This window comes from Sinocyclocheilus anshuiensis, unplaced genomic scaffold, assembly GCF_001515605.1.
Source record: "Sinocyclocheilus anshuiensis isolate Anshui unplaced genomic scaffold, SAMN03320099.WGS_v1.1 scaffold1385, whole genome shotgun sequence".
Taxonomy (NCBI): Eukaryota; Metazoa; Chordata; class Actinopteri; order Cypriniformes; family Cyprinidae; genus Sinocyclocheilus; species Sinocyclocheilus anshuiensis.
Genome location: NW_015548256.1, coordinates 9908 through 27256, shown reverse-complemented (window position 1 = coordinate 27256; position 17349 = coordinate 9908). Strand labels below are relative to the sequence as shown.

General features: G+C 42.1%; 1 protein-coding gene across 1 annotated transcript in view; it reads right to left on the bottom strand.

The window, feature by feature from the left end:
• LOC107655453 (ribonuclease inhibitor-like) overlaps positions 1 to 17349 on the bottom strand; it is a gene marked incomplete at its 5' end in the record, with an annotated part of 42584 nt that overhangs the window by 21524 nt on the left and 3711 nt on the right. The window contains one exon of the mRNA XM_016442942.1: positions 2851 to 3024. Within this exon, the coding sequence (XP_016298428.1) occupies positions 2851 to 3024 (174 nt within the window). The remainder of the gene's footprint in view (positions 1 to 2850; positions 3025 to 17349) is intronic.

Here is a 17349-nt window from a genome sequence, read left to right as displayed (position 1 = left end):
TGCCATATAGGCGAACATCTTTTGGACAGAAAGTATTATCTGTAATAGGGAGTAAATATTGGAATAGCTTACCGCAGTCAATAAGACAATGTTCTACTTATCATACCTTTAAAGATCATTTCAAAAACTGGCTTATGACGAATCAGTTGTGTAAACATTTTACTTAGAAATTTTAAAATGTCTTTTATGTGCTGTTGTATGTGTATTTGAGTCTGTGTCCTTGTGTGTACCTGCCTAGGGACTGCAGATGTAAATTAGCAATGTTGCTATAATCCGGCTTGTTTACATTCTGTATTACTACAAATGTTAATTAACATGCATTGTCCCTATCAAATAAATAAACAATAACAATATCCGGCCATATCATTTACATGAACACAAAAAAAGGTGGTTCAGTCTGAATTAGAGGTAATGTTAGGGATGGGGGTAATAGAAGAATCCCACAGTGATTGGGCGAGCCTGATTTTAGTACCTAAAACGGACGGCTCCGTACGGTTCTCTGTGAATTATCGCAAAGTGAATGCGGTGTCAAAATTCAACACCTATCCAATGCCGTGGGTTGACAAATTGCTTGATTTGATGGGTAATTGCTTTATTGGGCATGTGGAGGTCAGGTCTCTGGGCTTCCACTTGGGTCATGGACAGTTTCTACCCCAAATTAATAAGACGGCAGCAGTTGTGACCTGTCCGAGACCCAAGACCAAAAAGGAGGTAAGCCGTTCTCACCATCCGCTATTATCTCCTGGGATCGGAATGCACTCTCTGTTCGGACCACATGCCACTCCAGTGGCTCCACCGCATGAAAGATACCAACGCATGGATCACCCGCAGATGGCTGTGGCCGACTTTCTCTCCAGGAAGGGGCGGGGGGGGCAGGCCGGATGACTCCCCGGCCTGAGTTGGATGGTGGGGGTATGTGGTGACGGGGGCGTGAGTCAGGAGACGAGCGGTGAGTAAGTAGGTCAAGTGCAAAATGATGAACACCTGTGTCTAATTGCAATAATTGGTGTGGAGAGACCAGATAAAGAGCGACTGGAGAACAGGAAATGGGAGAGAGAGATGGAATGGAGATCTGTTGTGGGCTTCCCAAGACTGAATGTTGTCTAACTCCAAGAAACAAAGTGATTGAGTCATCTGTGACTGTTTGGAAGTGCAGAAAGCACGACTTTTGTTGTGTATCTCTGATTTTTGTTGAATAAACGCACAAGTCTCCATAAACTGACACTGCCCTCTTCCTTCCATATTCCGAACTTTGTCACAGTAATTATTTATCTCTATGTTTCATTTTGGCTTACACTTATATACTTTGATTGTTTTCCAGTGGTCTTTATATGTATATACTGTACTAACATACATTTGCCTTGGGCACATTCAGTATAATCTTTGTATTGGACCATTTACATTTCATTCCTTAAAGGGATAGTTCACCCAAAAATTAATATGGTCATTATTTATATGTTTTTCCAAATCCGTATGACCTTCTACCTACTGCGGAACAGAATGTTCCAGTTGCTCCCCTGGCACTGGAGCAAAAAGCTGCCGACTGCTCTGGGTATATTCACAGTGTGTGTGTGTGTGTGTGTGTGTGCAGCAGATCCTTTTTTGCTATTTAGCGCCCAAACTCTGGTACAATCTACCCAACATTGTTCAGGAGGCAGACACACCTGTCAGTTTAAATCTAGATTAAAGACCTATCTCTTTAACCTGGCGTACACATAACACCCGATAACATTTCTATAATTCAAATCTGTTAAAGTATTGTTAGGCTGCATTAATTAGGTCAACCGGAACCGGGAACACTTCCCATAACACCCGATGTAATCGCTGCATCATAAGAAGAACGGCATCTATGCTAATATTAGTCTCTTTCATTCTTATTCCGAGGTCATACGAATGCAGTCTGTATCCAGATCAGATGGTGGATCAGTACCTAGAGACGACCTCTACAGCCCTGAACGTCAGCGGAGACCAAATCAACTAGATGTGCCCCAGAGATAGATCCCCAGTGAAGACCTCGTCACCTTGACGACCATCGGCACAAGATCACGAGAACCAGACGAGTCCTCTGCTCAATCTGACCTGTTGCAGCCTGGAATTAAACCACACCATGCTAGTTTCGTCTGGTCAAAGGAGAACTAGCCTGCCTGACTGAGCCTGGTTTCTCTACATTTCTCTACATTAGGTTTTTTTCTAAATTTCTGTCACCAATGGAGTTTTGGTTCCTTGCCACTGTCACCTTTGGCTTGCTTAGTTGGGGACACTTAATTTCTGGCAGTATTGTCGACTTGATTGCACAGATACTATTTGAACTGAACTGAGCTGGACGATGACATCACTGAATCAATGATGAACTGACTTTAACTGAAAAATGGACTGTTTACTATTATCCTCTTGCATTATCGATACACTACTTTCCTGTTTAATACTGTAAACCTGCTAAAAAATACTATTATGAAACATAAAATAAGCAAATAGGGTTTGAACTTTATGGCCTATACAGCTATATTAATAAAGGTGACTTGAGTTGACTTGACGTGTGTGTGTTCACTACTCATTGCTGTGTGTGTGCACTTGGATAGGTTAAATGCAGAGCACAAATTCCAAGTATGGGACATCATTCTTAGCCACACGTCATGTCACTTTTACTTTCAATAGAATTCAATTTATTTCAATAGAAGTAAATAAATAAATAAACAGAAACACTTCTCAAAATATCTTTGATGTTCCACAGAAGACAATCATACTGTTTTGGAATGACTTTAAGCAACTGATGACAGAATTGTAATTTCATGTGAACAATCCCTTTCACATGAAATTATAATTATTATTCAATAACATGATAACACTCACTGTAGTTTCTCCAGTTTACAGAGTGGATCCTCCAGTAGAGCAGAGAGCAGCTTCACTCCTGAATCTCCTGGTTTATTATAGCTCAGATTCAGTTCTGTCAGGTGTGCGGGGTTTGATCTCAGAGCTGAAATCAGAGCAGCACAGCCTTTCTCTCTAATACTGCAGTTACTCAGCCTGCAGACAGTGAAGAACATTAATGATCTCTGAGATTGTGTTTAAGCTTTAGGGTGAGCGTCTGTTTCTGTGACATGCAGAAAACAACAACATCCTTGTGTGTTTGTATGAGCTCTGCTTTTCTCTCTCACAGCAGGATCAGTAATATAGAGATTTTAACTCACCACCCAAACAAAAGCTAAACAATGAATTTAAATTCACTCTACCCACACGATTCTGAACAACCTCTCTAATATAACAACTGGAAAGAATTTACAGAAAAAAAAACAATAAAGACAAGGTAATATAAAGATGTGGTTGAGTAGTTTCTCAATAGTGTGAAAAACATTTTACAGGGGTACAGTTTGAAAGTGAGGTATGAACAGATGTAATATTTATAATGGTTTCATTCAAATTTTCTGTAATTTGAAAATTAATACATATTGTTTCTTTGGATGTCATGATTTCTGTTAGTATAGTGAGTGTTACAGTGATTGTTTAATGTTGACCAGCAGCAGCATTCCTCCAGAGACAGCAGTGATAGCAGTCTATCTACAACATGGATGCATTTGTCATATTTGTGTAACCCCTTTTTAATGCTATGGGTCAATTTTAACTTTTAAAATCAACTATTAACAAAGGTGGGGGACTCGATCACATGACTTGAGTTGAGTCTGACTAGTGATAGTCTTGCTTAAAGGATTAATTCACTTCCAGAATAATAATCTCATGATAATTTACTCACCCCCATGTCATCCAAGATGTTCGTGTCTTTCTTTCTTCAGTCAAAATTTTTGAGGAAAACATTTCAAGATTTTTCTCTATACAATGGACTTCAGTGGGGATCAAAGGGTTGAAGGTCCAAGTTGCAGTTTCAGTACAGCTTCAAAGGGCTCTACACAATCCCAGGGACTTCAACAGAGACCAATAGGTCGAAGGTCCAAATTGCAGTTTCAATGCAGCTTCAAAGGGCTCTACACGATCCCATCTGAGGAATAAGGGTCTTATCTAGTGAAACGATCTGTCATTTTCTAAAAAAAAATATATATACCTTTTAACAACAAATGTTCATCTTGCACTAGCTCTGCGATGCTCATGTGTGACTTTACGTAGTCACGTTGGAAAGGTCTCGTGCGGTTAGCTCTTCATCTGTGTACTCCGGTTCAAAGCAATTCATTTTCTCCTCCAACTTCGTCCAACATCATTGTTTTACCTTTTTTGTAAAGGCCATTAGACTTTCATTGCATGTTTGCTTTGTAAACACTGGGTTTGTACTTCCGTCTACATCACGTGTGACCTTTTTTAACGGGACTACGTAATGTGTGAAGTCGAGCTAGTGCAAGACGAGCATTTGTGGTTAAAAAGTATTTAATTTTTTTTAAGAAATGGACGATCGTTTCACTAGATAAGACGCTTATTCCTCGGCTGGGATTGTGTAGAGCCCTTTGAAGCTACATTGAAACTGCTATTTGGACCTTCAACCCCTTGATCCCCTTGAACCCCTTGAAAAATCCTGGAATGTTTTCCTCAAAAACCTTCATTTCTGTTCGACTGAAGAAAGAAAGACATGAACATCTTGGATGACATTGGGGTGAGTAAATGATCAGGACATTTTTATTCTGGAAGTGAACTTATCTTTAACTAAATAAAAAAATAAATTACATGAATTGACTTGGACTTGAGATCCAATGATGTGAAACTTGACTTGACTTTATAATAACTGTAATTAAATTCATTTTTAAAAATAAATCATTGCGACATAAATTGGTAAACAAAACGCAAGACACTGAACCAACAGCACCAGTGATCCGAGTCTGTGCGCTTCATGACGCTGCACAAGCACAGAAATACAGCGCTCTAGGGGTGGGAATCAGAGGGTACCTCACGATACGATAAGATACACAATACATGGCAGCCCTGAATGTCAGCGGAGACCCTGTAAAGACCCCATCACCTCGATGACCATCGGCACAAGACCACGGGAAACAGACAAGTCCTCTGCACCTGTGTTGCAGCCTGGAATTAATCCACGCCATGCTGGTTTCATCTGGCTAGAGGAGAACTGGCCCCCTGACTGAGTCTAGTTTCTCCCAAGGTTTTTTCTCCATTTCTGTCACCGATGGAGTTTTGGTTCCTTGCCACTGTCGCCTTTGGCTTGCTTAGTTGGGGACGCTTGACTGATTGCACAGACACTATTGGAAGAGAACTGAACTGCATGATGACATCACTGAATCATCAATTAACTGAATTTAGCTGAAAAATTACTCTGTTATTGACTTCTTGAATTATTGACAAACTATTTTCCTGTTTAACACTGTAAAGCTGCTTTGACACAACCAGTATTGTATAAAGCGCTATACAAATAAAGGTGACTTTACTTGACTCAAGTTACAATACCGATTAATATCACGATATTAGTTGATATATTGCTAGACAATCCTATAATTATACATAACAATAGCTATGATAGATAGATAAGTAGATATTGTATAGTTACAGTATATGTGTAGTCTGTATATGTAGTATGTAGTACATGCATAAACTACATACAGTGGGAATAGAAAAGAATCACCCCCCTTTAAATGAATCCCTGGTTGATATGGTCACGCAGATTTGTTTACGCATTAAACTCATGGCCACGATAAAAGGATGTTGTTCTCTCATTATAGGATCTTGAGGCCACGACTTCACATCGCATGGCCACGACATAAGGATGTCCTTACATCGACAAAGTGATCTGATGGCCACAAGTTAATATGACAATCCCACGAATTAATATATTGTGGCCACAACAAAACTAATTGAACCGAACATGTCCCCTCCCAGTCACTGTAGTTTTCAAACTTAGCTTAAATCTTACACTAAATGAAAATAATTATAAATGACATTTCTGACATTTGCCTCTCAAATCAGTGCTTTAATGTCAAATATCCCTTTTATAGATTAGTGATATTTCTCTTGCACCCAAAATTGAAGATATGTTGGCAAAACGGCCTTAGTATGAGTTTGATTTTATAACACACAATATATTAAGCAATATTTCTAGAATATCAGTGCTGCTGCCAACAGTTCAGTTCAGCCACAGCATCTCAGAGCAACACACTGAACATTTTTACTGAAAGAAGAGTGATTCAGTGACCCATTCTTGTCTAGTTCCTAAACAAATCAGCTATTTTAAATGAATCAGTTGAATGAACACTTCTCTGACTCACTCATTAAGACAGTGATTTGCCAACACCTACTGACAGTTTTAATTTCATATTTAAAAATATCATTTAATTTAATATTTCTATTTTCAAAATGTAATATTTAAATTATGATTATTTCAAATGTATAACTAGGAAGTGAATTTCTGAGGTAAAAATAAATAAGGTTGTGACAAAAATAAAATATCCTTGTTTCTGATGGTGCCGTGACTTTACTTGTTTGGTTTGTTTGCACTGAGACTTGACTTACTTGAGACTTGATAGGGACTGTAGGGACTTGTAGGGACTTTATTAGATTAGTTAAATGAATTTGTTATCCCCCCAAATAATAATAATAATAGTAATAATAATAATAATAATAATCAGTCAGCAGAGCAGGCGGGAGCGCGTGAGTGTTTGCTTAATACTTTGTGTCTGCATCTGTTGTTTGAATTGTTACTTGCTGCTAAGAAGTTTTATTTCGTTCTCTAGCTATTTCTACTGCTATTTTTCGTTGTAATTTGTATGTTTGATTGCACTTTGTTTGTAATAGCCGTCGGTTAAAAAGGAGCTTTTGCTATTTATATTGCTCCGTTCCTGCACTTAAGTGCGAACTTCAGTTTCGATTTGAGCAATTGCCCTGCTATAGGTTTTTGGGTGTACTAATTTAACAAGGCGGCCACAGCGACCGTAGCCTATTTAAACTGCTTGTTCACTCTCAAACTTTGGGAGAAGCGATCAGTCAGCAGAGCAGGCGGGAGCGCGTGAGTGTTTGCTTAATACTTTGTGTCTGCATCTGTTGTTTAAATTGTTACTTGCTGCTAAGAAGGTTTATTTTGTTCTCTAGCTATTTCTACTGCTATTTTTCGTTGTAATTTGTATGTTTGATTGCACTTTATTTGTAATAGCCGTCGGCTAAAAAATAGCTTTTGTTATTTACTGTATATTGCTCCGTTCCTGCACTTAAGTGCGAATTTCAGTTTCGATTTGAGCAATTGCCCTGCTATAGGTTTTTGGGTGTGCTAATTTAAGAAGGCGGCCACAGCTGTTTTCTCTGAAGTGTCAGGTGGCTGTGTATTTGTTTGTTGTCTGTCAGCTGAGGCGGAAGCGTCAGCGGAAGCATTCAGCCCTCGTGTTCAGCCTCCACGTGTGAAGACCTACGAGTGTGAAGACCTACTGAAACGTACTCAGTTACTAACGTAAGCTCGGTTCCCTGAGATACGGGAACGAGGACTGCATCTTGCTAGACGCATATTGGAAAAAAGCCTTTTTTTCTCCTGAACTGAAGCCTTTTCATTCACACAGTGACTCTGCCCGGCCATTGGTTCGTGCAGTGTATTAAAAACAAACCAATGGCTAGGCAGCGGAGCTGCACGAGCCTATGGCGACGAAGCCCGCCAAAGCCAGCCAGAATGGGCGGGGCATCTGGCTATATAAGTGGGCGTTCGCCACAGGATTCTCAGGTTACTTCGACCGAAGTGACGGCTGAGTCATGCAGCTTCATAGCACGGCTAGCAACGCAGTACTCGTTCCCGTATCTCAGGGAACCAAGGTTACGTTAGTAACCTTTCGATACTGCACTCGTACTGCGTCTTGCTAGGCGCATATGGGAACACAGTACAATCACACTGTGCTAATGTACTGGAACAACTAAAAGTATAAAACTTCCATAAGCAACAAATGCCCATAGAGAAGTTAACAACAACCCAAGGCTAAGACGGTCTGAGCTTCCTGAGGTCACACCCGGCCTGGTTAATCGTTCCAGAGTATTCCTGTAACTTCGAGAGCTAACAGGTGAACAATGCCAGAAAACTTGAGCGTGATACAGCCAAGGGCTCTCTGCCAGATCTGTTTATGCAGCGCATGTCACTTCAAGCGGAGAGGACCCTGGCCTGCAAGGTTGGGACTTCCAGGTTATAAAGCGTTGCGAATGTGGACGGCGAGGCTCAGCCAGCCGCCTCACAAATATCCGCAATGGACACACCACTGAACCATGCCCAAGACGAGGCGATGCCTCTATTCGAGTGGGCCTGTACGCCAATTGAGTATTGGAGGCCCAAAGAAGAATACGCTAGCGAGATGGACTCTACTATCCATCTAGAGAGTCTTTGCTTCGTAACCGGAAGCCCTTTGGTGTGGTTACCGCAGCTGACAAAGAGTTGTTCCGACCGCCTATAGGGGGCGGAATGCTCAATATAGATTCTCAGTGCTCTGACGGGGCAGAGCAGAGATAGCTCTCTGTCCTCTTCAGTTGGAGGAAGCGCAGAGAGTGTAATGACCTGTGCTCTGAACGGAGTGGAGAGCACCTTAGGTACGTAACCGTGCCTTGGTTTCAGGATGACTTTAGTGACGTTAGGCCCGAATTCCAGGCAGGCAGGGCTAATAGAGCGCGCCTACAGGTCCCCTATTCGCTTTACTGATGCCAGTCCTAGAAGCATAGCAGTCTTCAGCGATAGCGACCCAATGTTGGTAGACTGTAGCACCTCGAAAGCGGGGCCCTTCAGGCCCTCAGCACAGTAGGCAGATCCCATGAAGGGACGGTAGGGGGACGAGGCGGATTCAGCCTCCTGGCACCCCTTAGGAAGTGGATGACCGCGCTGTTTCTGCCCACCGATTGGCCCTCAATAGGGGCATGAGAGGCCGCTATAGCCGCCACATAGACTTTGAGCGTGGATGGAGAACGTCCCTTATCCAGCAGCTCTTGCAGAAATGACAACACCTCTGTCAAATCGGAAGTATGAGGTCTTTGCCGCGATTAAGACACCAAGCGGAGAAAAAAGACCACTTTAAGGCGTAGAGGCGTCTCGTAGACGGGGCTCTAGCTTCCGAAATTGTATTGAAGACTCACTCTGGGAGGCTCGAAGGCTCCCGTCGAGCGGCCAGAGGTGCAGGGCCCATAGGTCGGGCCAAGGATGACATATTGTCCCGTTCACTTGAGAGAGGAGATCCCGTCTCAGCGGAACAGGCCAAGGGGCCGCTATCAATAGCTGAGTTAACTCTGATAGCCACAGCTGGTTCATCCAAAGGGGGGCCACCAGGAGAACCGGCTGCCTTTGTTCCCTCACTCGCCTGATTACCTGTGGGATCAGAGCTATCGGGGGAAAAGCATAAAGAAGGAGGTTGGGCCAATCGTTGGCCAACGCGTCCCTGGTCTTTGAGAAATAAATTGGGCAGTGAGAGTTGTCTTCTGAGGCGAAGAGGTCCACCTCGGCCTCGCCGAAGATCTCCCAGATCCTCTGAACCGTCTGCGGATGGAGCGTCCACTCCTCTGAGGGGACATTGCTCCTTGATAGCATGTCCGCTCCTTGGTTCAATTTGCCTGGTATATGCGCTGCTCTCAGCGAGCGCAGGTTGGGTTGAGCCCACTTAAGAAGCGCTCTACCAGAGTGAATAGATGCTTCGAGGAGAGGCCTCCCTTGCGATTTATGTAGGACACCACAGACATGTTGTCCGATCGGATTAGCACATGGTGACCCTTTAGGACTGGCAGGAAGAACTGACAGGCTCGACATACTGCATCGTGAAATGCTGTAAACTGCGAAAATGAAGTCTCAAAATCCAAATGAACCGAACAAGATTGACTCGAACTAGATGTCAATTAATGCACGCGTGTCACTTGATCCACATATGCATAGATTCCTTTTTGCATGAGCAATTTATGATATATTAATGCAGAACAAACCATTTTTATTCACAAACATGTCTGTATTTGTACAAATCGCTGCACAATCATTTAATCCCGAATTCCACAGACTCAAATTGAAAGGCATTTGTTAGTAAGATACATGTATAAAATTTATGCAGTACATGGATAATTGTGCATGCATCTATTAATCATTTAGAGTCTAATATCATCCCATACGCGGCCACTGACTCATCTAGGGGAGGTGGCTTATCGTACCTTTTTTCTTCAGCGCCGTCGATGGAAGTGAGGGCGGATGAAGAAGCAGTACGAAGGCGGACGGAGTAAGGAGCGCGCCACGATCTGGTGAGCTCGTCATGGACCTCCTGGAAAAACGGAGAGGAATGCTGACGAGGGGCTTGGCGGCGCCCCAGCAGGAACCACTCATCCAGACGGCTGCGAGAGGGCTCCTCCGGCGGAGACCACTCTAAACCCAGCTCTTCAACCGCTTTGGAGATGATACGGAGAAGCTCGGCATCCATCCCGTCTTTGGTGGCGCTGGGCGCAGACGATGGCAAGGGGGTGGGGTCATTCACCGAGCCCAAAAGCTCCTCTGCATCCGATGCTGCCAATGACATGCTGTCATCAAGCAGCTTGTCCTCACTTCCCCCAAATGAGATCAGGTCGCTCGCACCAGCAGAGGGACGCTGATCAGACTGGGAGAAAAGGACGGGGGAATACTCTCTCTGGGGCGAGAGCGAGGCACGCGGGATATTAAAAAATTTGTTTTTAATACACTGCACGAACCAATGGCCATGCAGTTTCACTGCATGAATGAAAAGGGTTCAGTTCAGGAGAAAAAAGGCTTTTTTTCCATATGCGTCTAGCAAAACGCAGTACGAGTGTAGTATCGTAAGGGAACTGCTTGTTCACTCTCAAACTTTGGGAGAAGCGATCAGTAAGCAGAGTAGGCGTACGGTGCCCGGGAGCTGACATGTTCGGTTTGCTTAGTTTTGTCGTGGCCACGACATAATAACTCGTGGGAATGTGATAATATGTCGTGGCCACGAGATGTTAATTTGAGGGAACGTCATATTAACTTGTGGAAACATGATATTATGTTGTGGCCACGAGATCATTTTGTCAAAGTAACGACATTCATTTCTCATGGCCACGACTTCTTATGTTCAGGGAACGACATATTTTTCTCGTGGCCACGAGTTTAATGCGTAAACAAACCTGCGTGACCATAGCAACCCGGGATTAGCAGAGATGGATTCATTCATATTTTATTTTGAATTAAGAAATTATTAAATTACTATATTAACCATAGGCCTTGGCTACCGGACTGTATTACATGCGATAGTCAGCATTCAAATTAAGTTTATCATGAATAAATGTTACATAAAGTGCATAATATAAAATAGGCCTACAGGAAAACATTTTTATCCACCCTACAGTCTTGTAAGTCCACTAACTGATCGTCTTTTCCCCGTAATCTCGAGGGCTAACAACAGCCTTGCAGTGTCCATACCTGGCCAATGTCCATATGAGAAACTGCTGGATCCTTGTGTGGCCGAGTATTCTGTGACGGGGCTGACAAGACGTGAGACATGCGGATCCATGTGCAGGCTTTATTAAGCAGAGAGGTCAGAAACACAGGCAGGGTCGAACAAGGGCAAACAGGAATATGGCGGGCAAGACACAAGAATAATCCTAGGGCTAGCGAAGGTCAACGAACGGCGAACAGAGTCAAAAGGGGCAAGACTAAAGGGGTAAATCCAGGAAAACAGGCGAAGATCAGAAACCGAGAAAACAGGCAAGACTAGACTAGACTAGGCTAGGCTAGGAGGCTAACGAGGGCTCTGTAGTGTAGCTATCAACTGATAAGTGCTAAACAATACTCGGCGCCGGGAAGGGATCAGAGTGAGTGTTAAATAGTGAGTGAGTGATATGAAACAGCTGTGTGCAGTCAGTGCTGTGTGCAATTAGTGAAACAGCTGTGTGCAATCAGTGCTGTGCGCAATCAGTGCAATGAATGATGGGATATGTAGTCCGGGATGATATGCAACAGTGTGTAGTGCGAGAGTCAATTAAAATGGAAAGGGTGACCTCTGATGGCTAGCAGACGGAAGTTCATGGACCGGATTCGTGACAGTAATATTTGTATATTATTATTATTATTATTATTATTATTATTGGTTATATTTTTATATTCGTTTATATTCATTTTTCCATTCATTTCGATCTCTTTACTTAACGTTCTGAATACTTTTGTAAATAATAGCCTACTGTAAATGCTCGACATGCCAATAAAGCTTTGATTATGCTGACTGGAATTTTTGCTGGAATGCAGTTTAAATTTAACATATATTTCATTTTATTTTGGCTAATTAATAGACCATAATTATAAATACTATATTGGTTCGTTGAGGAATTAAACATTCATGTAGTTTCATTTGTAAATGAAAACACAACACACTCATTTATCATCACACATGGGCATAAATACAATCATAAAGTCAAAACTTTATTGGCATAATTGTCAGGCATTTATTTGCAAAATATATGGTAGGCTAGCAAATGCTAGCATAATTATACAAAACGTTAACTAGGTAAAGCAATACACAAATTGAAAGGGTAAATAAGCATATATAACAATATATATAAAAATATAGCCCTAATAAGTTAATCTAATAATAATAATAATAATAATAATAATATACAAATATTAAATTCAATGTTTAATGTTAATAAAAATGTTTTATCCATTTTTGAAAATCCCGGGTTGCTATGGTCACGCAGATTTGTTTACGTATTAAACTCGTGGCCACGAGAAAAATATGTCATTCCCTCAACATAAGAAGTCGTGGCCATGAGAAATGAATGCCGTTCCCTCAACATAGCATCTCGAGGCCACGACATAAGGATGTCGTTACCTTGACAAAATTATCTCGTGGTCACGACATAATATCACGTTCCCACAAGTTAATATGACTTTCCCATGAATTAATATCTCGTGGCCACAACATATTATCACGTTCCCACGAGTTATTATGTCGTGGCCACGACAAAACTAAGTGAACCCACCATGTCACCTCCAGGGCACCTTACAGGCGTGAGTGTTTGCTTAATACTTTGTGTCTGCATCTGTTGTTTAAATTGTTACCTGCTGCTAAGAAGGTTTATTTCGTTCTCTAGCTATTTCTACTGCTATTTTTCATTGTAATTTGTATATTTGATTGCACTTTATTTGTAATAGCCGTCGGCTAAAAAGGAGCTTTTGTTATTTATATTGCTCCGTTCCTGCACTTAAGTGCGAACTTTAGTTTCGATTTGAGCAATTACCCTGCTATAGGCTTTTGGGTGTGTTAATTTAAGAAGGTGGCCACAACTGTTTTCTCTGAAGTGTCGGGTGGCTGTGTATTTGTTTGTTGTCTGTCAGCTGAGGCGGAAGCGTCAGCGGAAGCGTTTAGCTCTGGTGTTCTGCCTCCTCGTGTTCAGCCTGCACGAGTGTAAAGACCTACGAGTGTGAAGACCTACGAGTGTGAAGACCTACGAGTGTAAAGACCTGCGACTTTACCTGCGCGACTTCACCGAGCAACGAAACCGGGCAACGCACTTAAGTACTCTCTTTTTCCCTTTGCACACTCCTTTCTGTCCTCTTCCTTCCACCTCTATCATGTGTTTTCAATACATTTAGGTTGTCTCACAACAACGCTCTAACATCACTCACAGTCGGCAACGCAATCTTGATAACCTGCGTCCTATCTGTACATCTTCTACGGCACCTCTTTCTTTTACTGTGGGTCTCTGGAATTGTCAGTCAGCTGTCAACAAAGCTGACTTAATTTCTGCTTTTTCTTTGCAATCTACACTCAACATCTTGGGCTTGACTTGACCTGGATTCGTCCAGAAGACTCAGCAACCCGAGCTGATCTGTCTAACAACTTTTCTTTCTCTCACACCCCTCGTCAGGTTGGGAGGGGTGGGGGCACTGGTCTGCTCATTTCTGACTATTGGAAATACTCAACCCACTCTCCCCTATGCAATTATAACTCATTTAAATCTCATGCGATTACTGCAACAGCTCCTATACAACTCCATGTTGTGGTAATTTACCGGTCTCCTGGGCAACTGGGCAACTGGGCACCTTCCTAGAAGAGCTGGATGGTCTGCTGTCCTCATTCCTGGAGGATAGCAGTCCACTTTTAGTCTTTGGCGACTTTAACATTCATCTGGACAAGCCTTATGCTGCAGACTTCCATTCACTCCTAGCTTAATTTGATTTCAAATGCCTTACCACTACAAGCACTCACAAATCAGGCAACCAACTTGACTTAATTTACAAACGCAATTGTACTGCAGACAACATTTTGGTAAAATCCCTACACATCTCTGACCATTTCTTCATTACATTTAACCTACATCCTACCTGTGTGCCACCAACCCCTCTACCTGTTACTTTTAGACAAAACCTGCGCTCCCTTTCACCCTCCTATCTTTCCTCTGTAGTGTCTTCCTCTCTTTCCTCACCTACCCATTTCTCATCTCTGGACGTTAGTGCAGCAACTGACACTTTACTTTAACTTCTTGTTTAGGCAATATAGGTCCTCTCTCCTCCAGGCCAGCACCGGATACCCCTTCTAAACTTTGGTTATCCAATGTTCTTCGTGAGCATCGGTCCAAACTCAGGGAAGCAGAGAGAAAATGGCACAAATCAAAAGATCTGTTTGACCTGTATGTATCAGTCTTTGCTTTCATCTTTCTCTGCTCAAGTCTATACTGCCAAATCTTCATATATTCACAACAACAACAACAGTGCCACAGACACACGTAACCTCTTCAAAACATTCAATTTTCTACTCTGTCCCCCTCCACCACCTCCCACCACTTCTATAACAGCTGATGATTTCGCCACATTCTTCACAGACAAATCTAGAACAATCAGTAGTCAGTTCTCAGCTCCACACACACACAAACTCAAACCAAACACATCCACGCCTAAAACTTCCCCCTTCCCCTTCTGTCCCCTCACTGAGGCAGCAATCTACCCTACACTTTTACCACCACTCACACACATCTCTTCTCACAGGCACTTTCCCCACTGCATTCAAGCAGGCTCGGGTAACCCCACTGCTCAAAAAACCTACATTAAACACTTCACTTACAGACAGCTACAGACCTGTCTTTCTCCTTCCTTTCATAGCAAAAACACTTGAACCAGTTGTTTTAAACCAGGTATCATTATTTCCTACACAGAACAACCAACTGGATCCTAACCAGTCAGGGTTCAGGAGTGGCCATTCAACTGAGACTGCACTACTGTCAGTCACTGAAGCCCTGCGGATTGCAAAAGCTGATTCCAAATCATCAGTTCTTATTTTGCTGGAGCTATCTGCTGCTTTTGAAATGGTGAATCATCAGATACTCCTGTCCACCCTCTCATCACTGGGCATCACAGGTATTCCACTTTGCTGGTTTGAATCCTATCTCACTGGTAGGTCTTTCAGGGTGGCCTGGGGTGGGGAGGTATCCAAAGCACATCAACTGGTCACTGGGGTTCCTCAGGGATCAGTTCTTGGACCCCTCCTCTTCTCCATATACACTACATCACTGGGACCCATTATATAGGCACATCGTTTCTCCTACCATTGCTATGCTGATGACACACAGCTCTATCTCTCATTTCAACCAGATGATCCATAGGTAGCTGCACGGATCTCAGGCTGCCTGGCGGTCATATCGGCATGGATGAACGAACATCACCTACAGCTCAACCTGGCAAAGACTGAGCTTCTTGTCTTCCCGGCCAATCCAAATCTACAGCATGACTTCACTGTCCAGTTAGGTTCATCAACAATTACCCCATCAAGTTCGGTCAGAAATCTTGGTGTAATCTTTGATTACCAGCTGACTTTCAAAGACCACATTGCAAAAACTGCTAAATCTTGCAGGTTTGCATTGTACAACATCAGAAAGGTCAGGCCCTTCCTAATGCCTAATGCTGCACAACTTCTTGTCCAGGCCCTTGTCATTTCTAGGCTGGACTACTGCAATGCTCTTCTGGCTGGACTTCCATCATGCACAGTCAAACCTTTACAAATGATTCAGGATGCAGCGGCACAACTGGTCTTTAACAAGTCCAAAAGAGCCTACGTCACACCTCTCTTTATCTCCCTGCACTGGCTGCCGGTTACGGCTCACAACAAGTAGACACTGATGCTTGCATATAGAACAGCCTCAGGCTCAGCACCCGCCTACTTCCACTCACTCTTACGAATCTACATTCCCACCAGAAGTCTGAGATCCGCTAGTGAGCGACGCCTCATTGTACCATCACAAAGAGGCACAAAATCACTTTCCAGAACATTTTCGTTTACCATTCCTGGCTGGTGGAATGATTTTCCAACCCCTATCCGGAATGCTGATTCCCAGCTGAACATTTTTTAATCTTTTTCTCTTTTCTTTCATCTTTCTCTGTCTTTCTTTTACTTATTTGAACAATGCTTGAAACTTGATATGACAAGCATTTCCTGTGTCTATTTGCCTCTTTAAGATGAATCGCTTGATGTATTCCCCAATTGTAAGTCACTTTGGATAAAAGCGTCTGCTAAATGACTAAATGTAAATGTAAATCTTTCACATCATTATAAATGTCTTTATTGTCAAATTTGATCAATTTGCTGAATATATATGTATATGTAAATGTAAATGAATTAATAACATAATAAATAAGTTCAGTCACAGTCTCTTATTTAAAGTCTTTGTAATATACACACTCTTTTGACTAGCCGTTAGCGCCCAATCGTTGGTGCACTTTCCAAAAAAAAGTCAACAACTAAAGGTAACTCAGTTTAAAGACAAGTTCACTTACATTCAATCCAAATCAAGTTCACTTAAGGCATGCACAGCTATAAAGCCTCACAGTGGGATGATTAAAACAATGGCAACCCTTGAATCAATGTCAATGTATATTGTCCACACACACCAATAACACAGCTCGTGATGCGTCCTGTCCTTGATGCAAATTTCTCCATCTCAACATCCCACAGCTAATGCACTACTGTAAGCATATGATGTGATCCAATGGTGGAAAGTCTTCAAATTATCCAAAATAATAACGCAGAAGAATAACACTTTAAACAAACAAATATTAGTGAATGAATGTAATGAGGTATGTAGGTTGTGTGTGTGTGTGTGTAACATACAGAAATATGCATCTAATGACACTTATTGTGTACATACAAGGTTTCATAATGACTTATATGTGACCCTGGAACACAAAACCAGTCATAAGGGCAAATTTTTCGAAATTGAGATTTATACATCACCTGAAAGCTGAATAAATAAGTCTTCCATTGATGTATGGTTTGTTAGGATAGGACAATATTAGCCCGAGATATAACTATTTGAAAATCTGGAATCTGAGGGTGTAAAAAAATCTAAATACTGAGAAAATTATCTTTAAAGTTGTCCAAATGAAGTTCTTAGCAATGCATATTACTAATCAGAAATTAAGTTTTGATATATTTATGG